This window comes from Histoplasma capsulatum (genome assembly GCF_000150115.1).
Source record: "Histoplasma capsulatum G186AR genomic scaffold supercont2.14, whole genome shotgun sequence".
NCBI lineage: Eukaryota > Fungi > Ascomycota > Eurotiomycetes > Onygenales > Ajellomycetaceae > Histoplasma > Histoplasma capsulatum.
In genome coordinates, this window is record NW_025544814.1 from 300,414 (window position 1) to 325,901 (window position 25,488).

The following is a 25,488-nucleotide window of genomic DNA, read 5'->3' on the forward strand; positions in this document are numbered from 1 at the left end:
TGGCTTGTGGGGCCCAAAGAGGGTGGAACGTTGTTTCATATCCTGAACAAAGCCACTGCAGGAGCGACTGTTGCATTGACGATAATATTCATGAAATCAAACGATGCGACTGTCGCTGAAAAGATCGATATCCCAGACACGGTTGCTCAGTTTGACTATGTGCGGCCAGACATTTTCCTGCTTCGAACATTGGCCAAACACTTGATAATGTGGGATTCTATTATCGCAAGCGATAGATGGATCAAGAACAATCTCCCATCTATTTATAAGCGTAAATATCGCCTTACGACAGTCCGTCATCTAAGCACTGATGACATGCCGTTTTTCAACATCATTACCGGCCTCTGTTTTGCTATTGGGCTTCGATTTGCCGGCTCTGGTGCATATCAAGCCCGCGACCTTCTTGTTTCCTATCTTGACCAGTTTAAACGTATAGCGCGGTTCACTGTGCACAACTACGATGAGAAGCTAACTCGAAATGCAGTTCGCAACTGCCAGGATATTATTGCATTATCTGCAGCAGCTGTCATGGCTGGAACTGGAGACCTCATAGTGTTTCGCCGTCTTCGATCACTTCATGGCCACGTTAGTGCAGATACGCCATACGGAAGCCACATGGCAGCACACATGGCTATCGGTATGCTGTTTTTGGGTGGTGGAACATATACGCTGGGTACTTCGAATCTTGGGATCGCAGCCCTACTTTGCTCCTTTTATCCCGTATTTCCCACCACTGTTCTTGACAACAAATGCCATCTCCAAGCCTTTCGCCATCTGTGGGTCCTCGCGGCAGAGCCAAGGTGTCTTGTTCCGCGCGACCTCGACACACGGCGTGCGGTAACAATACCGGTATCTCTGACGCTCAAAACAGGCGAAAGTCAGCTTACAACAGCACCATGCCTACTCCCTAATATAGATGATCTCGCTACTGTGAAGATACAAAGCCCGGATCACTGGGATCTGACTCTCGACTTTGCTGACAACCCGGGTCTCCGAGACAAATTCCGCTTGGGTGACCAATCTGTTTATCTCCGTAGGCGAGCTGTTTATACTGGTTCCTCTACCTCGGAATTTTCCTCATCCCTGATGGCATTGAGCGACGTCCAGGATATCCCTTCATCTTCCTCCCCTGGTTACTCTCGGGCAGTCAACACTACGCCGAATGCAGCAGCACCTATCTTGTATTCCCAAGGAAAATCATCGATTCAAGTCCGATTCCCCGCACGCCACCTCTGGGAGTGGATTTTCAATCTTCGCACCTTCCGACCTCTTGATATGGGTGACAAGGCGCTAGTGATACCCTCAGTACCATCTCAACAGCCTATTGAGATTTATGCCAGGGACCACTCCGAAATTATTATTTGGCCAGTTTCCTGGCTGCGTCCAAGTGCAGTGGATACGAGGCTCGTGCTTGAAAAGACGGTCCAGCATTTGGTGGACGCTGCAACTGGTCAAGGCGATGGGGATGATACGGTCAGGGATCGGCTGTGGCAACTCAGACTCCTTTTCGCATGGCTGGACTCAAATGATGACCGAACAAAACTCGCTACGGCAGAAAAACGCTGCAGGAAGACCTTCAAAGGAATGTGGCTTAGGGCGGATATTATTGAAGATGTTCGATGGAGGGTGTGGGGCGTTCAAGTTGGCGACAACGGCAACGGCGGACAGCACCTTGAGGATAACCGAGGGATGCCTACGTGACGGATGTGCAATTCTATTATTGATCAGAAATCCAGAATTGCCGGGTGTCCTCCGATTCCCCAACACCGGTCTCTAAGCATGAGCGGGAAGTGGGACGTATGCTTGCGTGTGGTTAATGGATGTGGTATATCTTCATTTTAAGTGAAAGTATCCCAACGACATGTCAATGGGTTATCACCTTTTGTATGTGTATATATAGTTATTCCGAGACAGTTAGCAGCTGTTAACTGCCCAGGGAGAGTTGCTTGATTGCTTGCTTGTCCATGAGAAAATTAAAATACCCACTGAGCGGATTCGTGCGTGCTATTTTGATAACATCCAGAGCTTCTCTGTACCGAATCTGGCCCCAAGATCCTGTCCCCAAAAATAGATAAAACAAGCCCGGTCAACAATGGCCAAATGCTCCTTCATACATTACATACTTGCCCATGGATAAATGCAGACCAAAAAAGCCACATAGGGCTGAGTCAGCCTGTCGCGCAGGATCATCCGTCCACGGGTCCCGGGCCGCCGGTGGATTTCCTAAAGCGGAATAACACGCCCACAGGCGAAGGCGAGGGCTGCGATTGATAAGATGGTCAACCTTGTGCTGTGCATGTACAACGGCCCCTCTGTGATCTCGCTCGCATGCTGATTCTCCGGGAAGACCCTAATTGAACGCGCTGATACCACCATATAGCCGCATTTGCTGAGACGGGGTCAACTATGGCGTTGATTTAGTCCTCACGAGGAAGGGAACCTCCCTGCAACAAGGTAGACAGATGATTTGCTGACGGCAGGTGGGGGAGTCTTGTTGTATTCCAATGACTCGGCGAGAGAGAAAGCAGTCCGAGAGCCGACGACGGACGGGCTGCTGGACATGTAAGGGTTAGTTCAATGTGTTTTTTTTACCCCTTGTTCTCTCTCATGCGATCATATCGTAGACTGAGGTGTGGGCCTGCCATTAGAAAAGCATATCCAATGCACCGAGGAATGGCCGGTATGTAGCCGGTGCGAACGACTGGGCGTGCGATGTGTTCGTGGCCTCAAATTGCTCTGGAGAGAGGATGCGGCTCAGAGGGGTATACACTTTGGTCGAGAAGGTTTGTTCTGACCTTTCAAGCCTTCTTCCCTCCAGGAAAACAATAGAGGAAGGAAGCATTCACTGACGTATAGCTCTTTAAAACTACATTGTTAGGGACATGGTCAAAACGTCCGACGACCAAACCGCGTACCAAAATCGGAATTGATCATGAATTCGATCCTGTCCCTTTGGACCAGTATATAGGTCGATGGCTATTTTTGAATACGACATACTGGGACTTTGGCGAAAGTGACGGGGAAGAAATACCCAAATGCTCGTTGGAGCAATTGGAGGAGATTGCCCAGTCGGTGAACGGTGTGGTCCGCTCCTCTCCATGTCGGCCTCTAGGCCATCCATTAGTGCATTATTGCCCGGTCGAGAGCTTCCTTCTTGATTATTTCATCCGGGGTATCGCACCTTTCTGCTCGCTCAGCACCGAATGCAACCCCTATTTATCGCTTGTCACGCCGCTGGCTTTGAATTATCAACAGCCCCATAAGCCGCTGAGAAACACCCTCCTTGCTATTGCTGCAAACCAACTTCAGCTCCTCGGCAACCACACGTATGAGAGGGAAGCATTTGTGTTCAAGCAGAAGGCGCTACATGGCTTACAGAATGAGATCAACAATAGAAAGCCAAGCGCTGGCACAGTCGCCACGGTCTTGATGCTCTGTTTCCATGATGCAAGTACACTGTGCTCTTTTCCTCCCTTTGGATGGCACTTCCAGAGAGCGCTTTTAATAATATTGACTTTAGATAACTGATGGATGCACCCCATCATGGACAACACATCTTCGTGGGGGTCTTCGGCTCATGGCAATGCTTCCACATCAGATGTGCGAGAGCGAGGCGCTGAAGAAGTTTTTCGTGATGTATTTTGTCGCTCATGACATTATGGGTCGAACGGGAGCTGAAGATTCCTCGGAGATGGGACAAGAAGACCATTCATGGCTGGAGGACGATGACCTTGAAGAGGTATGCCTATTTTGTTTGCATCGACAGGATAACAACTTGATTGATATCGTATCTAATTTTTCTTCGATTTATATAACGCTTTAGATTGACGTATTGATGGGTTGTTCGAGGGGATTAATGACCTTGATAAATAAGATATCTGCTCTAGCCTCAAAGAAATCAAAGGTATCATCTTCATCAAACGAATTTGTCACAGCACCGACGACAGACTTTGCATACTAAAAAAGCCTTGAAGGTCATGAAAACGCGTCGGCTTTCACCACAAGAAGTCTCGACTTTCAATGCGGCGAGGAATGCCATTGAGGACGAATTACGAGTTCTCCACCAAAAGCTACCAAGCTACGCCCCTTTCCAAGCAGACCTCTTACGTATTGCCGAAACAAAAAGACTCGCAGCGATCTTATATTTGCGCGAACGCCTGGGAAGTCCGGCTGGTCTTTGCTACTTTTATCCGCTTGAGAAGTTTAGTCGGCACCACAAGCATGACCCTGAGCATCGGTATAATAATACAGGAAACCCATCTCTCGGCAATCAGGTCACTACTTCAGGTGCCGTGGAGACGTCGCCCTCAGGATTCAAAGCCCGAATCATCAGCATGATAATAAGCCTGATAGATACGCTCCCCGACTCTCCTACACTGCTATGGCCACTGTTTATTGTGGGTAACGTGGGGTTGGATGATGAGCAGCATCGCCGTTTTGTGCTGGATAGATTAACGAGCATTCAGAAGACGCGCAATTTGGGCAGCGTTCGAAGAGCGCGAATGGTCGTTGAAAATGCATATCGTGCAAAGGATATTGATTTCCCGCGAGGCAAGGTTTGGGGAGACAATGAGCCAGGGGTGATTAGCTTGGCATGATACGTTCAAATCTTCTTTCTTCACCCCATGCAAGTGGTGTTCACTTCTTTTCGGCATTGCTGATGTTAGGATATTTTATTGTTGTTGCTCTGTTTGTCAGTTCTTGGTTGGGGCTCCTTACTACCTTATTTCTTCTCCCCCTTCCTTTTCCACTAAGTCCCTATAGAAAGATTCTATACTTGTAATCCTTTTTATATTTTAGAAAAGTCATTTAGTCACTTTACAGTCCTCCTTCCAAGGTTATTTGATAAGCGACAACTAAATAAAAATTCAAGGATATATATACTTGTTAAACAGCAGCGTATATCCTCCCCCTATTCTTGTATTTTCATGCAATTGTGTAATTTTTTTTGGTGGCGTTGTGGCATTATCTTATGAAAGAAAGGTATACGGGACGAGTAGTTTCATGACGATGCTGTAATGATACATGATGTAGCCCCTAAATCTGAAGGGCCTAGATTACGGGGTGCGTATGTTTACGTCAAAGGCGCTGTCACAGGTTTTTTAGTGAGTCCATGATCGATGCTAGTATCCGTGCTTAGCATTAGATTCAGATCCACTATGCACACAATTGTTTTAATTTCATAACTATCCATCGCCATGATGTCATGTTTTGTCAACCGTGACCCTAGCATTGCTAACCAAGGGAAAACTCCCTATCAGTTTAGCCCGTTCATCCATGTCGTATACTTAGAATTATGCTGCTGGATATCAGTCTCATCTTGGGAAAAAAAGAGTTTGTTCGTCATATTCGGAGCCAGGGTTCTCGCAGCTGCGTTTGTTGGCGCAGGTGGCCAAAGCCTAGTAGCCAGCCATTAGAGCGATACTGGTACAGTAACTTGCCAGCAATATCGATGAAACCACCGATGTATTCTGGCGCCTGCGATTCGCGGAAAGTTTGGGGTCCAATCAAGTTTCCTTCCATGGGGGTTAGCATTTGTGTGAGAACGAGATAAGTACCTTCCATTGGGAGAGGATAGGCGTGGCGAAATGACATGACGCACCGACGCAACGACGCAATATCCGATGTGCAGGATTGAATATTGCTTCGTGTGGTCGGCAGTGTTTTGTCTTCGCTTGGGCGAGGGAGATGCCTTGATGGAAGGTTGCAAGATCATGTGTTTTCTGTGTAGAGCCCCACTCGGAAGATGAGATTTAGGGGGTGGCGAAACTTCGAGCTGTCGGGATTGTTTATTTCCCTCCGCTCGGAACATTGACTGACAGGTTGAAAGAAAAGAAGCCAAGTTTTCGGCTAGACAATTGCTTTCACCGCCTGCGTACACTTCCAATACTTGTTGGCTATTCCCGTTCTGTGGTCTGCCAAACGCTAGACTGCGTGATATTGCTCCTGTTCGCTGAGGAAGGAGGGGTTCATGGGGGGGTCAGGCATGGCAAGGGCAGCAAACACTGACCACCACTATAGGCACTGAGCCTATATATTGACATTAACCAACCTCCTCACAGCAATCATCGCGAATCCCTGAGACTTTTTCTCTCTGTTATAAGAAACAGAGACTTTTCCATTTTGCTAAACCAGCAGAGTCTGGAATGTGTCCCATGCATGGCCCATGAGAGGAACCCATTGATGACAGAACTTGCAGCGGCATACGAGGCATTTCGCCGAGGTTGCTCGCTCTTTTATAGAAGCCTGCAATTATGAGAGAGCTACCAGGGACTTATTGCCGCCTCCAGGAAACCTGTCAAACAGAATCAGTCCAACCCTATTTCGCAGGGAAAACACAGAAGCTCGAGGAAGGCCATCTTGCTATGCCAGCGGTTAATAATGGCTGGACGCACCGATATAAAAACCCAGTATTAGGAGGCCTGTAGAGGATTTGCAAGTCGATATCAACAATGCCATCAGCGATCAACCCATTGAGCAGACGCAGAGATAATTGGCGGACTGGAAGCGCTGCACTAGATAGGATGAAGGCCGCATTCCAACAATCACTTTCAAAGATGGTCAGATATTGTCCGAGTTGTGCATTCTCTGGCCAAGTCAGCATGCACCAATGGGGAGAATCGACCCCGCTCAAGCAAATTCTTGGTCTTCCGATTAAGGTCTTCCCTTAAGACATACAGCGCTGATGTGCCTAATGCCACCTTGTCGAATGCTCCGAGAGTCGCGGTAAGTAAGAGCTGAGAACACGACTCTGTTAGTCAAAGAGAGCTCCATGTATGCAGCAGGAAGAAAGAGTGTCATTTCCTAGCTCGGCCATTCCAGAAAAACTGAGCTGACTAACCATTGGGATCAGGATCCCATCAAGCTTTCGCACCATTTCCCTCTCTGCTTGAGGTATCGATGGCGGATATTACCCAGCTTGATACAGATAGACTACCGCCTGATCTACAGCTGCCTCATCAAGATTCGTCTGGTGAGCAGCGCCGGGTGTCTCATGACTCTTCGATTGCACACCTTCCATTTTCATTGCCAAAAATTCTCATATAAAAAGCTGGGTCTGAAAGAGACTTGATGCCAAATTTTGATGGAGGCTTTGCTGGAGGATGCGGAGTGATATGCGCCTTATCATGAACCGTAACATGGAATCGCCGAGATGGAACCTTGCTCTCTCGGATGAATGCATGGTAGCATCAGTTTCTGCTGTCAGCAGAACCTTTCATGGCCCGAGGGGGTCGTGAAGTCATTTGGAATTGTTTTTTCTTCCTAGCACCGGAGATTACTTAGGTCTCCACAGATACATGGATTTTGTGATTGCAGTAATAAGGCTAACCGTCGCCGGCCTTGGGACGCCGGGAATTTTCTTTTTAAACAGCAGCAATATAACGAGTTGCATACTGAACTGGTGTAATTATGGAGCATGCATATCTGCATAACCATACGCCGATAATCAAGGGTTGAGAGCAATAATATAGCTGGATAGGAATTGCAGTACCCTCAACCTTAGCAATACTGGTTCTTCGGGCTCTGGTTAATGCGATGATAACTCAGGGATATCAAATACCCCCATGTCGCGGGATTTATTTAGCAAAGAATTAGCGAAGAGTTGAAGCAGTTGAAGCCATGTCGCAGGAACAAGTTACTGGAAATCTATTGCCAGCACTCTCGTATCTGGCTTCTCTTCCGATTGGATTCTTCGCAAGGGATTTTATACTCGGGCGCAGGAGGCGAAAGGATGCGTCTCATCGCAGCCGTGAATGGCGTTTCAATCCTCTCGTCGCGCTTATTTGGATAGCCTTTCTCCTTTACGAGCGTATCGACTTGCGTTAGTGCGAGACACTAAGCGTTAGTTGTCGTGGGAAGTCCAAATGTGATATATATCACGAGCAAAATGAACAGTAACCGTGATCCTAAGGAAAGCCGAATTTCACATCTGCTGTGATACAAACTGCTACTGGAAAATATACATATTGTGTCCGGCGAAATGGCTCACTACACCTCCTAAGCGTGATAGCCACCACTCCAGGGTCTCACAGGCTCTCTTGGGCGCAACGATGGCCCTGATGATCGAATCTGTTTTGAATTTGTCAAACAGAAAGTTCACGAAGTAACGATGCCTACGAAACCGGTGGCCAAAATCAACGATCTTGCCAACTGATACATATTTCCATCCCCCCCGGAAGGCCCGAGATTTAGATTACGACAGTGATGGGCGGCGGAATTGGAAAGGCTAATAAATTTAGCTAACTTAGACGATGGGCAAAGAGCAGGGACTTCTAGGGCTTTGGCCATGATTGCTTTTGAATACAATCGTACAACAAATGGATTTGGCTCCGGATTGAATGTTACATGGGAGACTTTGTGTATACACTTGAACACCGCAAGCGTAGGACTGTGCTCCTATATATATATAGGAAATTTTAGGACCGGGTTTCTCCACTGCAGAGTACTTGACCGAAGTTCTCCCTATACCTAACGAGAGCTGTTTCGTTCGCCTGAAGGCCGCAGTAATTGGAAAACGAAAAAATATGTTTAGGTGATGTATGTATACTATGACAAGATGCTCACACAACTTAACATATATTTGGGTTTCTGCTGCCCAAACATCGGACAGTGTAACGATTATGCTTTCATGTCGGGAAGTAAACTGTAAATAGAATAGATATCCTGTACAACATATAGACATAAATCTGGCAGAGACATCTCGTGTGTACAGGTCGATTTAGCTTCCAAATTGTTTTAGCTTAGGAGTTAATGCTTGCCCCCAGGCCTTCACCCGCCCCAATTCTAGTTTCAATCCGTTTCGTTTGATTAAACGCAGAAAATAAATTAGCTACAGATATCGACACATCTCCTTGATTCCCCCGTTAACCAGTCCTTGGTCCTTCCCTGCTTGAGACGCGTTCATAACATCAAACACCATTGCCATTCCACTCGCCAAATGCCACAAGACATGGCAATGAAATAACCAGATTCCTGGATTATCAGCACGAAACCGGAGGACGGCATGGCCCCGTTGGGGTATCTGCACTGTATCTCGTAACAGAGCTCTGGAAAGATCTTGGGAGGTGGGTTGGTATTGCTGATGCTGTTGATCGGGGTTGAACGGGTTGTACGAACCCCAGCCGCGAGATGCGGAATGGAGAGTGACAACGAAGAAGTTGTGGCCGTGCTATTTTGACCGATATTAGTGTACTATCGATACTTGGTTATCGTAGAAGGCTGACGAGAGGGACTGGGTTGAGGTTGGAGGTATTGGGCGGGGGAGGGAGGGAGGGACTGAGGCGAAAAACACTTACGAGGTGAAACGGATGTGCTCCCTCGTCCAGATTGTTAACGACAAGATCAACCCAGGCAGGCTCACTCCCTGTGGAAATTGCGAACTGGTTTTTATCCCAATGGCGTGGATCAAGGGCGACGAGAGGGTATGGAGGGTCTGATTGTGGGCGCCATGACGTGTGATTAAAATAACCAAATGGCACGTTTTGGTTCTTGGACATCTGGGATATCTTTGTATATATTACATAGGTCCGCTGGGCTTCAGGCGGAAGGCCGGAGAGGAGAGTCGATGAGGAGGATATTTGAGTGAGGTTAATGTGCGCATTTGATGGGAGATATAAGGGTTGTGGATTGTATGGTTTGATGCTATTAGGGTTTGTGCTATATATTGGAAATGCTTGGACAGAAGAAAGTGCTGGGTTGGGGTATTTGAAGCATCTAAAAACTGTCAGTTGGTGGAAGAAGAGAATACCTTTCAAGTGAGGATTGATACTTACTCAGGATCCAACTCCACAGTCAGAGAGGATTTTGCTCGGGTGTTCTGAGGATGTCGTAGGATGAAATCTACTCGTTGACCGGGATATACGACGCCAATGGACTTTGAATTGGATGTCCTTGACTGCATTAACTGCTGCGCCTCCAAGCCTCCGTCAACGTGGGTGAGGCGTATATACCCTTGGGAAAACCGAAGAGAAACCCCGGCAAGAGATCTAAATACCTACATTAGAGAAAGTATATTCCCTGCGTAAGCTCCAGGAAGGGTTCCCACCCGGTATTCACGACTCGGACTCGGTATGACCAGGAAGGGTCTACTATAAGATGAGGCATGAGATTCTCACTGGAACAATCAATAGGACGCGCTGGGACTGCCATGGCGCAATCAAAGCGACCGGCTCCATTGATGAGAATAGAATCCGGCACAGGCTGAAAAGCATTAACATGCTATTAGCTTTTTATCTAGATTTAAAGATGGAGGGGATAATACTTCATTCCCGTATGATGCTGCTCTCATGTACCATTTCAGGACATCGTTCGCTGGCCTATGGTACCAGTCCCCAACTAGCAGGAGAATTTCTTTTTGATAATCATATTTGAGAATATCTGATTCTGTGCTCGGGGATTGGATTCCTCGAATGGCTTTTGTGGTAGGACGATGGATCACTAATCCACCGTAAAGTCCATCTGCTCTCTGCAGGCCGGAGTGAGCATGATACCTAGGATGACACTAGTTGGTCTGCTGCGAAAAGAATACATGCACATATATAGCTAACGTATGATATAAACATACCAATACGTTCCACTCTGCGAATCGGAGATGTTGAAATCATAGAGAAAGGACTCTCCGGGGTTAATAGCACACTGCGTTACCCCTGTTGTGCCATCCATTCGGTTTGCATCTTAACTATGTTAGAATCGAGAACCTCTGTCACATTATTCGATGTATAGAAGAGAAACACCTCTCATATGCAGGCCATGCCAATGCACCGAAATACCCTCGTCCTCTAAGCCATTTCTTACATCAACGATCAGACGGTCTCCAGATCGCGCCTCGATGACAGGGCCTGGAAAGTGACCTAGTCAAAAAATGGCTGGATGTCAATCAATCGAACACCCGCGCTAGTGGCATGGTCCCAGATCCGAGCAAGGATAGCACAGCAGACACACCATTGATCACATAGATGCGTTTCAGCACACCATCTGGACGGAGATAAGCTGCAGTTACCGTCCAGTTAAGGCGGATTGTCGTCACCGGCCGATGAATATGTGTTTCGGGATGCAGTTTCTGACCAATATCGGAGTGAAGCGACTGCTCCACAGCCTGGTTTTCGTGCGCAATGTTCGGAGACTTTGGGACACCCAAGAAACTTACCAGCAAAATTAGGAAGATGATGACAGATGCCAAGCAGCTCCTTGACAAGGTCGTTCTGTCACTCGTCGTATCCGTTCGAGATAGCTCTGACGAAACTCTTGGAGGATCTTGGAGTTCATCGCGAGGTTTGCGTATCCTCCTCCGACTGGATGTTCGTTCCATGCGCGACCTGTCTTAAAGCCGATGGAGATGGAGCGCAAGAGCCAGGGTTAAAACAAAGCATGCAGTTACACACGCACCACGAACACACGCAGATGATGAATCACTTTGTTTGAGAGAGTTTGGTGGTTATTAGCTGCCCTTTTAACTCTTCTCTGAGGAATTGGCTTTCCTGCACCGCCACCAGAGCAAGCATCCCGTCCGGGATACAGAGCTTCCTAGCTCTCTTGGAAAGGGTTTCAGAATGGACCTTGTAACCAGGTTCTTCAGTATGCTTGCCCCCGGTACAAATGATTATGGTTGATGAGTGGGTCGCCGAGGCCGATATACAAGGTCTTCCTTCTGTTTTGAAGATGATGGTGAATTTAGATTTGTGCTGTTCTCCAGACTTTATAGTTATTTCTATCTTTTTATTTCTTTCGAATCCATGCTCCCTCTTCAACACTCGATAGCACACTGCTTCGGGAGATGGCTGCCCGTTTTGTGAAAATAGGATTAGCTGTTACTGCAGTATGTATAGTTTCTTGTCCGACATTTGATATTCCGATTGCTGACTATGGGTTTTTACCATAACTATAGCTAGCTCTCTTATTAACGGCAATCTTTTTGATTCTATTTATTGACCGACGTGAAGTGGCCCGAAGTTTGAAGGACATCGACCATGTCATCATCTTTATGCAAGAAAATCGGTCATGGGATACAGTATGCTCTAATCAACATCCACTGATATCCATTACGCGAATACTAACTGGCTCGCAAGTATTTCGGGACAATGGCGGGTGCAAGAGGTTTTAATGACCCCAACGTACAGGTCAACCCGAATGGGCTCCCCGTGTGGTACCAGTGATTCTCCCTCCACCAGTATAAGGAGAAATCTTGTATACTTACCTTTATTAGACCAGTTGACTCGAGCATGTCAAATGTCACAGAAACCCTTCTTCCATGGTACTTAGGGTATCTGGGCGGAAACTGGTCCCAAGCCATACAGTGCATGAGTGCTGGAAGCAATGGATATAGAGAAAATCATGCGTCAATCAACGGTGGACTCAATAATGGCTGGGCAAGGAACAATACACCGTGGAGTTGGGGTTATCTAAACCGGCATGACCTCCCCGTCCAGTTTGCCATTGCAGAAGGCTGGACTGTCGGCGATATGTATCAAGTATGTGTTCCCCTCATCCTTAATAAAACAGCATTGGAGTCTCATAGTGAGATAGGAATCGCAAATCACTGCAACAAACCCGAATCGAGTCACCTTAGTGAGTGGAAGTATCAATGCACCTGGCAGCCCGCAGACGCCAGATGAAGGCGGCGTATATATAGATAATAACGAAACCCCGGGTGAGTCGTTTTGGCAAAACTCTACCCCGTGATTGAATTGTTTGAGCTAAACTAAGCGATTAGGATGCGAGTCTCCCAATCTCAACTGCTACCCTCTCAAGTGGAAAACGATATTCGACATATATGAAGCTGCGGGCGTTTCTTGGCAGGTATACCAAGGAGTGGACAACTTTGATGACAACCCCTTGGCCTGGTTCGAGCAGTTCCAGAATGCACCCCCAACCTCGGCGTTGTCAAAGAAGGGAATGGCGTATTTGGGACTAGATGCCTTTTATGCAGATGCTGCTTTAGGTACCTTACCACGAGTTAGCTTTATCGTCGGCCCGCGAGAACTTTCCGAACATCCGCCATATTCTCCTTCTGATGGAGGCTGGTTGCAGTACAAAATTTTGGATGCAGTGGTAAGAGGGCCAAAGTATGGTAAAAGTGCACTTCTGATTAGTTACGATGGTACATGTTCTTTCCTCTCCGCCGTTCGAAGGTAATTAAATGTATCAAGCTGACCGTGCTCATAGAATCTGGTGGTTGGGGCGACCATGTTCCTCCTTACCATTCCCCAGAGAACACGACCGGTGAATGGCTGGAAGATCCGTATAACCTTTTTGGAAATATCTACACTGGCCCTGGTTTGTGCTCTTTTCACATACTGTCAACTCAAAAATGCGCCGTCGCGAGTAACCCAACCTGTTACTAATTTAGAACTAATAATAATAACAATATCAGGAGTTCGAGTCCCTTTCTATATCGTTTCCCCTTGGACTCGCGGGGGACGCGTCTTTACCGAACACGCTGACCACAACTCGCAAATCCTTTTTATCGAAGAATGGCTCACCGCCAAAGGTTACAATAACGTCAGGACAGACGAAATGGTTCACTGGAGAAGGCAGAACATGGCTCATCTCCTTAATGCACTGGACTTCGAAAATGTACGTCCCCGAAATACACCTGCAGGAAATGACACATGTTTTTTATATACAATCCCCTTTGCTTAACCGCCATGTGATATTTATACATAGCCCGACCTCTCCGTACCAGACATACCAAGACCGAAACAACCCCACCGCAACTCCCGCGGCGAATTCGACGGTTCCGCCTTCTGCGAATCACAGTTCCCGGACCCACGACCGCCTCCCCCATATTCCTCGCAACCCAGCACACTCCCCAATATCGTCGAAGAAGGGTATAAGATATGCGTTGGCCAACTGACCGAGGGCCGCTATCTTGTTTTCGAAAATGAAGACGGTCGTCTGCTAGCGCACAACAGCACCACATCAGACATCAACGATCATGACAACACACAGCCGTCACTACTAACGACAATGCCATCGTCGCAAGAGCCCTCGAATAGTAGTAATAACGCAGAAAACAAAATGAATAGATACCGGCCCCGGAATGCGCGGTGGGTCATCTATTACTACAACAATAACAGTACCGATATTGCAGTCATCGCGACGAACCAGTCTGGTCCGTTTTTGGTGTCAAGTTTTGATAAGAGGGTGTGGTTAGCGCCGGGGGGAAGGCTGGTTTCTTCGAGGGCGGGCGCGGCGCCGGTGGATATTTTATTTTTTGCAGGGAACAGGGAAGGGGAGAAAAGGGGCTATTCGATATCGTATCCTTCGCGTGGCAGTGGTGATGATAACACTGGTAGTGATCCTGGGTATATAAACGTCGATGGGGTCGGCAATGTCTTTGTGGGCGAGAAGAGGGAAACATTCAACGTGGTTAGTGTTACATATTATGATTAATGACGGTATGCATGGGGGGGGGGTTTAATAACGGCGTTTGGGGAATTGAATGTAGCGATTTTCGAGGTACCACCGAGAAGACATGGAGTTTGATTTTGGAATGCTCGGGAACATGCTACCATGATAGCAAGGGAAACAAACGTGTGGGAAAGTGAATGTTCTGATTATAATAATATACTTTTATCCTTAGTGGAAACCAAATTTTGAAGCCACTGACAGAGTGAGCGGATCGAGAAACTATACAGTAGCTAGCAACCACTAGTTATTGTTAGGCAAGTAGCTCTCCATTTTTGACTGGTTGTTGCAGAACAGAAGAATCAATGATCTCGGCTTGACTTATTTATTGCAGTACAGTAAATAACACTTGCGAGCTAGGTGCACTATCAAACATGTCGCCATGTGAGATAGTGTGGCAAAAGAAGGTCCCGTACTTGTCTGCCTCCGCTACATTTTTACAATACCGCGTTGAACTAACATTTGTTTTACGTCATGGAATTAGACTTCCAAAGCTGATGTTGGCTGCACAGTATCATCCATCATATGAACGCAGGATATCCTTGGGGAAAGCCCATATCGCCAGACTGGGATTCTTCGAATCAAGTAGCCTAGTTGCAACACCACCAATTCCTAAACAACAGCCTCGTGCTTCGGCTCCTCTTCGTCAATTTGGCCGACGGGAAGTTGTCGCGGCAAGGCAGTAGGGGCCGTACTAGCTTTGCGCGGATTAGGCGCTTCAAACACCTCATCAAGTTCTTCCAGCGTGCGTCCGTTCGTTTCCACGTAGAAGAAGTAGATAAACGCAAACTCGAACAGGTCCCAAAAGACGAAGAATACATAGAACCAATATCTGATCTATTGTGTTTATTGTTTGTTAGCTTGAGAAGGGTGGAGAAGTCAGAGGGTAGAGCATGTGTGGAAGACCTGGGAAAAAAAAAGGGGGAGGGAAGTGGTTACTCACATTCTTCAACGCAACCGGTGCCGCAAAGGTATTGACAAAGCCCGCTAGGCCAGAAGTAAGCTGGGAAACGCCCATGCCCTTGCCTCTCATATCATTTGACATAACCTCCCCGGGATACACTGGTTGCATCGAGGTGAACGCGAACGCAAACACCGAGCCAAATAAATAGATAAATGCGATCGAGGCGGATGAGGACGATCTGCTTCCAGTGTTGATGTAGCCGGCAGCCGTACCTGCAGCAATTGCAAGGCAGACTGCCATGCCCGCGGTACAGCCTAGCAACATCTTGCGCCGCCCGATTATATCGTGGCAGCGTGCCCCAACCATTGCTGGGATCCAGCCTGTGATGGCATAAACGATGTTGAGGAGGAGCTTGGTGTTGGTATCGGCTACTCCAACGTTTTCAAGGAGGTAAGGTAGGTAATACGATGCAATGCTGGAGGATGAGGTCTCAAGTGTCAGCCAAAAAAAAAAAAAAAAAAAAAAAATTCCAAGACAATCTTATGGAGAAGGATTTTTTCCTTTCCCTGGGGCGCGCTTGGGATTATTGGAGCATACTTGTTACCGGAGAATTGCCCAAACCACGAAAAGGAGACATTGAGCATCATCCTATATCGACGGGAACGAGACTTAAAGAGCACCCGGAGATCAAAAAAGTTCCGCCAAGTCAACATGCCTTCTCTTCTCAGAGACTCGACCATTTCGGCCATTTCAAGTTTAACCAGCGGGTGATTGGAGTCACCGTTTGCGTGGTATTTGACCAATATGGCCCTTGCTTCATCATCTCGCTCGTTCCCGATCAGCCTGGTAATCATTGTACTTAGCCTGCTGGTACTTTCATAAAGAGTGGATATATCTCATACCATCTCGGAGATTCAGGGCAGAACCAAATTCCCAGACATACAATCCCCGGGCAAAGCATTTGAACCCATAAAGGGGTACGCCAATCAGCGTTCGCCTGATTCCCAAGGTATTTATGGCTTGCATAAACGGCGGAAGTAGCAGTTATGGAACCCTATAAAGGGTCATACCGCAGGGTTTACTTTGATATGAGTCTGGGTTTATAGAGAGTCCAAAAAGGGTTGAGGCTACCAACCACGTAGTAGAATGTATTATACATGCCCGCAACCGTCGCACGGTACTGGGGAGGCGCAATTTCGATAACATATAGCGGTGCAGCTGTGCACGCAACGATGGCAAAGAAGGACAATAGAAACCGACCGCCGATGAACACGCCCAGAGTGGGAGCCAGGGCGGTGATGACTGTCGCAGTGCAAACTCCAAAACAGCCGAGAAAAATGGGCAGCCGCCGGCCTTTCCAGTCTGCTATCCATATAAAGAGAGCGCCTATTATTTGGCCAACCTGGTGGTTTGTGTCTCAGAAAACGGCTGGATTTTAACTCATGTGGGAGGGGGCCTACATACATTGAAAATCGCGAAGACAAGTCCTGTTCCTGCATTGCCTGATGGGGGAAGGTGATAATATTTGACGTAGCTGGGGAGGGTGTTTATGCTGCCCATTAAGCTGCCGTCAAGTCCTAGTTATCACCCAAAGGATATCAAACAGCTGAGTTAGCTCCTCCGGAACCCACTTTGCTCAATAAGCCATGTGCGCACTATCCATGTGCATGCGCGGTACTGTGCATTAAGCTTTTTGATCCGCAGTGCTTACCGTTCATAGTTGATGTCAGAAAGATGAGGGCGCAAAAGAGATACATGCGCAGATACCCACTGCCTAGCCAGTTGGGCTTGGAGTGGGCCAATATGTCGACCAGCTTTTCATTTCCCAAGGCCTCGATGGTATCATCGCCTGCGCCATCCTCGTTCTTAGGGACTGATTTGACTCTCTCCATCCTACGAGGTGTCAGGAGAACATCGGAAAGAAATTTTCGCCGTCTCGTAACCCAGTAGCTAAAAAGGAAAGTAAGTGATACTTGAATGTTAATCAGGGTCTTCGAGCTCTGGATGTTACGCCACCCCGTGCTGGAATACTACGGGGGAATGAATATGAATGCCGGGTCGCCTCTTCACCGAGGATCAGATGTTCATCATTCTTTTCGTTGCGTTCTTTTTTTCTTCTTAAAATGGCGGTTATGTAGCATTGCCAAAGCAGCAGGAAATGTCAGCAATAACAATTCTCATGCAGCTCTTGACGGATTGGAGTTGAAGCGAGCTGTCAAGATGGTCAAAATCATGGAACCTTGGGGGACGTTTTCTAGGGCTATGTGGCGTTTTTAAACTATCGAACGGCGTTGAGCTTAACCGTGTTTGCGGAAACCACAAAACGCCAGCGGCTTCGAGTCGAGCATTGTTGATTCCTTCAGTGAAGATTATCTTAGATCTTGTATTTTTTTTAAAAAAAGTATATATGCAAGCTACATGAAGAATCGGCAGTTGGTTCATGGCTATACATAGCTGTGAAAGACGACTACTGCCTGCAGAAGAAATAGACCAGAGCCCTCTAGGCAATCTCAGGCTGGGGTTGTATTGATGTGTACAAGTAGATAGAAATTGAATTCTTTACTTGCAGTTCTATTCCTCACTCAACACTATGAAATGGTAGGAGGGTTTGATGTTCAGATACATAGTCACTACTAGTATGTACATCCATTACGTCAGAGCTCTGCACTTTTCCAACAACCAGAGTTTCGCATGTCCTTGAATCTGCTACCAGCGAAGCTTGAATTGGTGGCTCCTATCTCGTGCTGATATCAAACTCCTGTTTTTAGTGGTGGATCTGGTGGAGTTTATCTACTCAGACAAAGCTTGCCAGCACTCCGTCTAACTTACACTTGTATGTAGTTTTACACAGCCTTTCATCCTTTCATCCACATACATGTTCACTGTCAGCATCGATATGTGTAGTCTGGCTGAACATAGGGGAACTTGCAACATGATTCCAATACGGAGTACTAGATCTATGACCATTATTTCCCTCGTCAAAGGTATTCCTCCTCAATTTTCAAGCCCAAGCCCAAGCCCAAGTCTAACTCTAATCCCACCAAATCCATCTCTAAGAGTTTGTCATGGTGCAAAGTTCTTCACATTTGCATCATTACTCTTGCATTCCCCTGAAGCCGTGGTTATGTATGATCGACCCGCGAAGCCACCTCAAATCTCTCCTCTGGATAAATTGCCGAGTACGATCTGGAAGGTGATTAAACCTCTTGCCAGCGCACATTCCGGCCAATGAGCCTATATGTGCTTCTATCTTCAGCATCAGCATTGCTTCTCCTGTTGGCGGCATAGCCCCACTGTTAGCTGCCATTAGCCTGCTTAGTTCCCCTCAATCCACGGGCTCGGCGCTGGGGGCCATCCCACTTCCCACAACCTATCCTGAGCCCAATCTCTGCGATCAAATCCTTCGTGCAGCGGAAAGTCCCAAACGGAGGCTACCAAGCTAGGGGAAAGTCTGTCCGATGAATGGCGGCAAATATTCCATTCGAGTTGCTGGTTGCCAGACAAACTTTTGAATACGGATTTGGTGATATATACGCTCCACCCATCCACACACACACACACAAAAAGCAAGTTAATTGGGAATCTTCAGGATCGTCAGAAGCTCTCATAGCCCAAAACCAACAGTTCTAGTCAGCTTGATGAAACACGAGCGGCGAGCGGCATCGCCGCCTATCTACACGTACTGTGCAGAATACAGACAGAGCACACCACGCCAATTCAGAAGCTGGGAATGTGCTAGCCTTGAAACTTTAACATCCAACCTTCCGAAGCGCGGCACATCCTGCTGCATATATCCTTGCACGCCTCGTGTCTATAAATATTACCACTACAGCTTGTTGTTGCCATCAGCTCGTCAAAGAACCACCCATGGTAGCAGTGTACGATCATCGCCAAAGATCTCTTCCCAGAAGAAACAAGGAACATTATTTTCAGTCGTCTTGAAACAAAAGACATGGGCAAAGCTTTTGCTATTCAAACTAGATGTGATTGGCTTGAATGTCTTTAGAAGACCTGATGATCTTCAATTGGTGTTCCGTTTCAAGGTTTGATTTTGGATTCATTGGAAAAACAATTGGCCCCTTGGAATAAAAGAAAAAAATAAAAATAAAAATACGGGTAAATGGAACCTCTGTATGCGGGCTACTTGAGCTTCGGAGGCACTTGCGATTGCCAAGGTGGTTGAAACGACCCACGGCATATCATTCAATTTTAGCGGCAGAATGGTCGAAGAACATGGGAAGACAGTATCTCACTGTTCCGTATTTGGTGGAAGATGTATAAGCCTCAAGATCACAGATAGCATGGAGGCTCTGGTCATTATGGGGTACCAAGGTAAGTATCATTGATATAAAATGGTCGCCTGCAACCGCAGCTTCTCTACTTTCACCCATCTGGAAGAGCAATCAATCCCTCGACAGCGACGGACTTCTCCCTATCTCGTCGTATCTTCTTCTCACTTTCTATTTCCCAGTCATACTACCAGAATACATTAATAGGAGGTTCACGCGAACGAAAGGAAAGATGAGATATCTCATCCCCCTTTTCACCCTGACCGCCACCTGCACCCCCCTTTCCGCCAAATCAAAACGGTGGGAACAGTGCAGCGTTAAAGGTGAAGAAGGCCACTGCATGCCGCCTGTCGAATGTAAAGCCTGGAGCGGCGTACCCATCGCCGGCGACTGGTGCAAACACTCACCAAATGGCTGGCAATGTTGCACAGCTCAACTCCCCTCTTTTCACGCCAGCATAGCAGGTGAGGATGGTGTTGACGATGGCAACGACGACTACAGCAACAGCCTTGCCAAGCGCGCACCTCGCTCCTGCAACGCCCGCGGCGTCCCCGGCATCTGTATCAAGAAGTCCGCCTGCAAGGGCATCGCAACACCCGGCGCAGGCACCCCGGAGGACCCCTGGACATGCCCCTGGGACCCCAACGACGTAATGTGCTGCACAGACAAAGCACCGCCCCCACCACCAGCGGGCCGGAAATGTAACGCCCGTGGCGTCCCGGGAGTATGCAAGAAAAAATCCGCGTGCAGAGGCACCGCGACACCCGGTGCCGGAACCCCCAGTGACCCCTGGACGTGTCCGCATGACCCCAACGACGTGATGTGCTGCACGGATAAGAAGCCGCCGCCGCCGCCCGCGGGCCCATCTGTTCGGATTCCCGAGTACAGGTGCAAGCGCCATGTCATTGATGCCGGGTATAAGATTATGGGCGCGAATCCGGGGAAGGTGAGGTCTGTGGGTTGCTACGGGAAGCGCTCGGGCAAGTCGGAGCATCCGATTGGGCTGGCGTTGGATTTGATGACTGGGGTAAGTTTCCTTTCTTTAAAGGGGCGTTTCCGATCATAACCCGTTCTGTTGATTGGTATATCAACCTCCTGACATTCGCTTTTTCTTTTCTTGCTTGCACAGGCACTCTCCCCCAACGGCCAGCCGCTTGCGGAATGGGTCATGTTCCATGCTATAGAGCTTAAGGTCAAATATGCCATCTGGGGTCAGAGGATCTGGGAAGCCGGCGAAAGCGTTCGAGGCTGGGCGCAGTGGGAGAAGATGGAGGATAGAGGCGGGCTTACTGCGAATCACTGGTGAGCTGTTATTTTATTTTATTTTTTGAGAATCATATTTTTGCTTTGCTAACTTGTTTTTCTCTAGGGACCACGTCCATGTTAGTTTCCGCCCATAAAGGAGACGGGAGTGGACCATCCAGAGAGACGCTTCATTTTAATTTCTCCCGTGAACATTATCTGTTACTTCCATGTTTGCCTGTGCTGGTCTTCCCATACCCATTCCACGTTGCGTCTTAGCTTTGATGCTGATTATATCTCCTTTTCTTTTTTTCTTTTTTCCTCTTTCTCCCCCCCCTCCCCCGTCTTCAGTTAATGTGATGCAAGTTTCTATATTATCATTCCACGAGGAGGGGGGACTGGGAGGAAGCCCTGAATATCTTTGGTAGTGAGTAGTTAGTAGTAATGTATTCCTTTCTTTCTTTCTTTCTTTTTTTTTTTTTTTTTTTTTTTTTTTTTAAATAAAAATGAAAGGAAAAGAAAGAAATAAAAACGATTTGAGAAAAATCGAGACGCAAATATTATTGCCATTCAAAACAACCAGGCTAATATGAATATGTAGCATCCATCCATCATGCAGCAGCCAAGTCACTTACTTATATTACCAGTGTGTTCATGCGAAGAACAAAAATATGTGCTTTTGTTTTTGTTTGTTGACTTTAAATGGAACAGGAAAAAATAAATAAATACAAGTTATTGTAAAAGCTCAAACAACAAAAGGAAAAGTAAAAGGAAGGGAAGGAAGGGAAAGGGGGATGGATAAAAAGTAGACAAAATGATAAAATGGTGAGGTTGGTCTGGTTCGTTGGATATCCTTGTAAAATTGCGAATCAAAAAGTAGAAAGTAGAAAGTAGGGAGCAGAAAAGTAGAAAAGCACAAGACGATGATGTATTTTACCCACATACATGCAAACCTTCAGATGGATTTGGCTGGATATGTATATACATATTCCGAACCGAATGCCCAAAAAGAAAAAAAAAAAAAAAAAAAACCCTGACAACAAGCAGAAACGAAAAGAGTACAGCAAGGCAGAATAAAAATATAAAATGGAATAGAATGGAACCACACACATAAATGCAGCAAAACCCTTGATTTCCTACCGCCAATCAATCCACCTCTTCATCTCAATGACCATTGCCATGGCGATTTCATTTACCGTCACCATTCCTCTACTCCAACTACTCCAAATTACACACCCCCAGCATTGGAAGTCATATTGGGGTTTGCATTTGCAGTCGCATTGGTACCAACACCCGCGCCCGTGCTCTGCCCAACAGCGCCAGTCCCAGCGCCAGTCCCAGTCCCAGTCCCAGCCCCGATGCCACCCACAGCAGAACTAGCACCACCACCATTACCCTTCCCCGCTAACTCCAACCCCAGTTTCTGCCTCTCCATCTTTTCTCTCTGCATCGTCTCCCGGCCAGCCTTCGTCACACGCGGCTTGCGCGACACTCCGCTCCCTCTCGCCGAGCCACCACCACCTCTTCCACCGCCAGCGCCAGCGGCTCCATCTTGTCCAGAGGATCCAGCAGCTTGCTGTCCCGCGTTCGACGATCCAGCACCACCGCCGCCACCCCCACGACCGCGCGCGCCGCTACCTGCGCCCGCAGAGGAACCACCAGCACCACCACGGCCGCGACCGCGACCGCGTTTTATGGAGCCGTCGGCTCTATGAGTAGGTTTTAGTTAGTCAAGGTATTCCTAAGGGTAAATAAAAAAAGCCAAACAAAGATGAGGGGGAAGCAACAAAATAAATAAAATAAAACGTACCTTTCAACAGCGACCTTCTCGCCCTCCGGAATCAACGGACCACTATAGACGAAAAACCCATCCTTGCTCGCGGCAGCTTGCTCCTGCCACGCAAGCTCGCTATCGTCGACGAACGGGTCGTCACGGTCATACTCTTCGATTTTCCGACGTCGTTTCTTCTTTGTAGAACCACCAGCACCACCCCCACCACCTGCGTCACTGCCTGCATGGCCATTCAATAACGACGATGAGCCACCCATACCGGACATGAGCACATCACCATCCCCGTCGCTATCGCGATCAGCATCGAGGCTTAAATCATCCTCCACTGCACTATCAGTGCCAGTGGTACCCCTGGTGTTCTTTTCATTTCTCTCCAGTGCAGCGCTGGCGGCATTGACGCGGGCTAGTCGTTCGCGTTGCGCTGCAAGGCGGGGATGGAGGGCGTCAAAACCGTACTGTTCTTCTGCCAGACGAGTGAAATTGATGATCTGGTTGGTTTTACCATTTAGAGGGATGTGGAGGATGATGTTCGGGGTTGATGTCGAGTTAGATTTGTCGACCGCGTCTACGCCGAAAAGGGTACCGGCTAGCAAGCCCGAGCCTGATGGGATCGGGGGCAGGGTTGTGTCTTTGGTTCGTGAAGGTTTAGGAGATGGTGCAGTGGAGGGGGTACCTGTGGAAGCTCCGGTTCCTTTTTTGGTGGGGCCTGTTGAAGTTAGTTTCGAGGGTACTGATGGAGCGGGAGTTGGTGCATTGTTCCCACTGTCGATATCCATGGTGACTGGTTCTTGCAGGAGAGAGGAGGACAGCAGCGGCTGATGCACAGCTTTAGGCTGTTGGATAGGTGTCGTATTGGTTTTAGGAGTCGAGATGGGAGTGGCTGAAACAGGTGAATGTTTGGCTGAATGGCTGTTCTCTGGAGAAACCTTGGACTGCTGATGAAAGAGAGATGGCTGGGGGGGAGCGGAGGAAGACGGTTGGATGGGAGGATCGATTATGCTGGAAATGGCGGGAGATGCACTAGCTCGGTACACTGGACGAGGAGGAGGTGTCCTTGTGTTGGGCGGGGGAGTAAACTGGTGACTAGAAGTCAAGGAGATTTTTGAGGATGCGGAGAATTGAGGGGCGGTGACGGATGAGTTGTCGAAGGCAGAGCGGATGGGGTCATAGTGCTGGCCACTGGTGCGCGCGGGTTGAGGTTGTTGCTGGGACGGAGCGAGAGTATGGGCAGGGCTAGGGGCGGGAGCTAGAGCAGAGGTGGAAGACGGGCCCTGTTGCATGTGATAGGGTCGATATGGAGGGCGGGATTCGCCGTTTGTAGGGAATGCATCGTAGTTGTTGGGGGGAATAGGATACGGGTGATTTGGCTGGAGGTGTGGCTGGAGCCGAGGCGAGGTGGAAGTTGAAGACGGAGCAAGATGGAATTGGGTTGACGAGGTTGCGTGAGTTGGAGATAGTGTCGAAGGAGTAGATATAGGAGCGGTATGAGGGGTTACTAGATCGGTGATTTTGGACTGCCTTGAAGGCGGACTTGGCTTGGCATCCTGTGGATGATCCAGCTTGGGTCGTTTTCGCGACGCTGCCCGATCTGCATTGTCATCGGTGAGAGGAAGATGCTGATTTTGAGACTGGCTCGGGTTCCCATTGGCATTATTGCCGTCGCCATTATAATTGATTTTGGCATTACTGGTGCGAGGTTTGCGAGGTTTTGTTTCCTTGTTTTTCTCCTTTGGCTCCTTGTCTTCTTTTTTTCGCCTAGTTCGTTTCACCTTTGTGGTGCCAGTGGCTGCGACGCTCTCCTGTTTCTCATTTTTAACTCCTGCATCTCCAGCATTCTTTGTAACTACAACAGGAGGATCAGCAGTGTTAGCAGAAGCAGAAGGGCCCAGCGCGACTGCATTAGGGGATGAAACGCGCGATCGAAACCGCGCGGGAGTAGGCACACTCTCACAGTCGGATAAATTGGGTGAAGACAAGTCAGGGGACGAAGACTTGAGAACTTTGGCAGGCGGTAGCAACTGCTGTTGGAATTGGAACTCCAGTTGTTGTTGTTCTTGCGACTGTAGTTGAGGTTGAGGTTGAGGCTCGGCTTGCGGCTCTGCCCGTCGCGTGCGGCCTTTGCCTCGCCAGCCCTCGTCCGCAACATCGGCCGACATGCTTTTACCTTGCGGCGACAGCAGAGATAGTAATTGAATGCCCGTGACTCAGACAGCAGGCGATGTGCCCGGGGTGTATTTCAGTTTCTCAGATCCCGACCAAGTTACGGTCTCTGAGCCGGAGAGGAGATTTCCGTCTCTTCCAGAAATATGTTTGCAGCCTGGTGGCTCGTTCTCCTGGTTTTGTTTTCGTGGATTCTCCCCCCCTTTTTTTTAGCCTTGTTTTTGTTTAAATTATTATTGAATTATTATTATTATTATTTTATTTCTGCGTAGTTGTTCATTCAACAGAGAAATAAAATAATCACGTGGTGTCGAGTTGTGAAGGCGGGAAAGGAGAATTTTGGATCAACCCCCCTTTTTAATTGGTGGTGGAAAACAAACCACCTTGGGATGCTTTACACAAGAACCAAGCTGGCGATCGTGTTGAAAACGTAAAAGAACAGTCGAGTTGTTGTGGTTGGCTGTTGATTTAGTTTGCGGAGTTAGTTACGCTGTTCCGTGGGCCCCAAGAACACGAAAATCGAAAAGAAATCAAAGGTGGCTTGAAGCGGTTCGCCGTCGACTGGTGTTTTATCGGAGCACGATCAAAACCAGGGAAAAGAATGAATTATCCCGCGATCACCGAAACACGCGAAGAACCGGTCTTGCGCCCGATGGTTGATGGTGGATGATGGTGGTGGTGTTGACGTGTTCGGG

The 25,488-nt window shown here is 47.9% G+C and overlaps 10 protein-coding genes across 10 annotated transcripts; 6 read left to right on the forward strand and 4 right to left on the reverse strand.

The window, feature by feature from the left end:
- Positions 1-90: 90 nt before the first annotated feature.
- On the forward strand, positions 91-1,701 carry HCBG_07750 (uncharacterized protein; the record flags this gene model as incomplete). Its single annotated transcript, XM_045434799.1, has 1 exon — positions 91-1,701. One exon carries the CDS (start codon positions 91-93, stop codon positions 1,699-1,701), a length of 1,611 nt encoding a protein of 536 aa, XP_045284105.1.
- Positions 1,702-2,298: 597 nt separating this feature from the next.
- HCBG_07751 (uncharacterized protein) lies at positions 2,299-4,889 on the forward strand (the record flags this gene model as incomplete). Its single annotated transcript, XM_045434800.1, has 6 exons — positions 2,299-2,568; positions 2,649-2,783; positions 2,879-3,447; positions 3,521-3,739; positions 3,824-3,904; positions 3,975-4,889. 6 exons carry the CDS (start codon positions 2,505-2,507, stop codon positions 4,596-4,598), a joined length of 1,692 nt encoding a protein of 563 aa, XP_045284106.1.
- A 1,563-nt stretch (positions 4,890-6,452) lies between these two features.
- On the forward strand, positions 6,453-7,047 carry HCBG_07752 (uncharacterized protein; the record flags this gene model as incomplete). The annotated part of the gene is made up of 3 exons (XM_045434801.1): positions 6,453-6,560; positions 6,598-6,730; positions 6,854-7,047. The coding sequence occupies 3 exons, from the start codon at positions 6,453-6,455 to the stop codon at positions 7,045-7,047; spliced, it is 435 nt and encodes a 144-aa protein (XP_045284107.1).
- A 600-nt stretch (positions 7,048-7,647) lies between these two features.
- HCBG_07753 (uncharacterized protein) lies at positions 7,648-8,289 on the reverse strand (the record flags this gene model as incomplete). The annotated part of the gene is made up of 3 exons (XM_045434802.1): positions 7,648-7,836; positions 7,991-8,114; positions 8,246-8,289. 3 exons carry the CDS (start codon positions 8,287-8,289, stop codon positions 7,648-7,650), a joined length of 357 nt encoding a protein of 118 aa, XP_045284108.1.
- A 541-nt stretch (positions 8,290-8,830) lies between these two features.
- Positions 8,831-11,308, reverse strand: HCBG_07754 (iron transport multicopper oxidase FET3; the record flags this gene model as incomplete). Its single annotated transcript, XM_045434803.1, has 8 exons — positions 8,831-9,169; positions 9,297-9,714; positions 9,774-9,986; positions 10,046-10,200; positions 10,262-10,490; positions 10,565-10,673; positions 10,734-10,850; positions 10,942-11,308. The coding sequence occupies 8 exons, from the start codon at positions 11,306-11,308 to the stop codon at positions 8,831-8,833; spliced, it is 1,947 nt and encodes a 648-aa protein (XP_045284109.1).
- A 381-nt stretch (positions 11,309-11,689) lies between these two features.
- On the forward strand, positions 11,690-14,602 carry HCBG_07755 (uncharacterized protein; the record flags this gene model as incomplete). The annotated part of the gene is made up of 9 exons (XM_045434804.1): positions 11,690-11,815; positions 11,885-12,007; positions 12,066-12,148; positions 12,203-12,467; positions 12,523-12,646; positions 12,710-13,096; positions 13,162-13,272; positions 13,370-13,572; positions 13,663-14,602. The coding sequence occupies 9 exons, from the start codon at positions 11,774-11,776 to the stop codon at positions 14,389-14,391; spliced, it is 2,067 nt and encodes a 688-aa protein (XP_045284110.1).
- A 416-nt stretch (positions 14,603-15,018) lies between these two features.
- Positions 15,019-17,658, reverse strand: HCBG_07756 (lactose permease; the record flags this gene model as incomplete). The annotated part of the gene is made up of 8 exons (XM_045434805.1): positions 15,019-15,243; positions 15,350-15,785; positions 15,908-16,153; positions 16,213-16,364; positions 16,775-16,887; positions 17,022-17,260; positions 17,504-17,570; positions 17,613-17,658. The coding sequence occupies 8 exons, from the start codon at positions 17,656-17,658 to the stop codon at positions 15,019-15,021; spliced, it is 1,524 nt and encodes a 507-aa protein (XP_045284111.1).
- Positions 17,659-18,242: 584 nt separating this feature from the next.
- On the forward strand, positions 18,243-18,753 carry HCBG_07757 (uncharacterized protein; the record flags this gene model as incomplete). Its single annotated transcript, XM_045434806.1, has 2 exons — positions 18,243-18,489; positions 18,524-18,753. The coding sequence occupies 2 exons, from the start codon at positions 18,243-18,245 to the stop codon at positions 18,751-18,753; spliced, it is 477 nt and encodes a 158-aa protein (XP_045284112.1).
- A 1,078-nt stretch (positions 18,754-19,831) lies between these two features.
- Positions 19,832-20,999, forward strand: HCBG_07758 (uncharacterized protein; the record flags this gene model as incomplete). Its single annotated transcript, XM_045434807.1, has 3 exons — positions 19,832-20,626; positions 20,729-20,901; positions 20,969-20,999. The coding sequence occupies 3 exons, from the start codon at positions 19,832-19,834 to the stop codon at positions 20,997-20,999; spliced, it is 999 nt and encodes a 332-aa protein (XP_045284113.1).
- A 1,070-nt stretch (positions 21,000-22,069) lies between these two features.
- HCBG_07759 (uncharacterized protein) lies at positions 22,070-24,789 on the reverse strand (the record flags this gene model as incomplete). The annotated part of the gene is made up of 2 exons (XM_045434808.1): positions 22,070-22,550; positions 22,652-24,789. The coding sequence occupies 2 exons, from the start codon at positions 24,787-24,789 to the stop codon at positions 22,070-22,072; spliced, it is 2,619 nt and encodes an 872-aa protein (XP_045284114.1).
- Between the last annotated feature and the right edge of the window lie 699 nt (positions 24,790-25,488).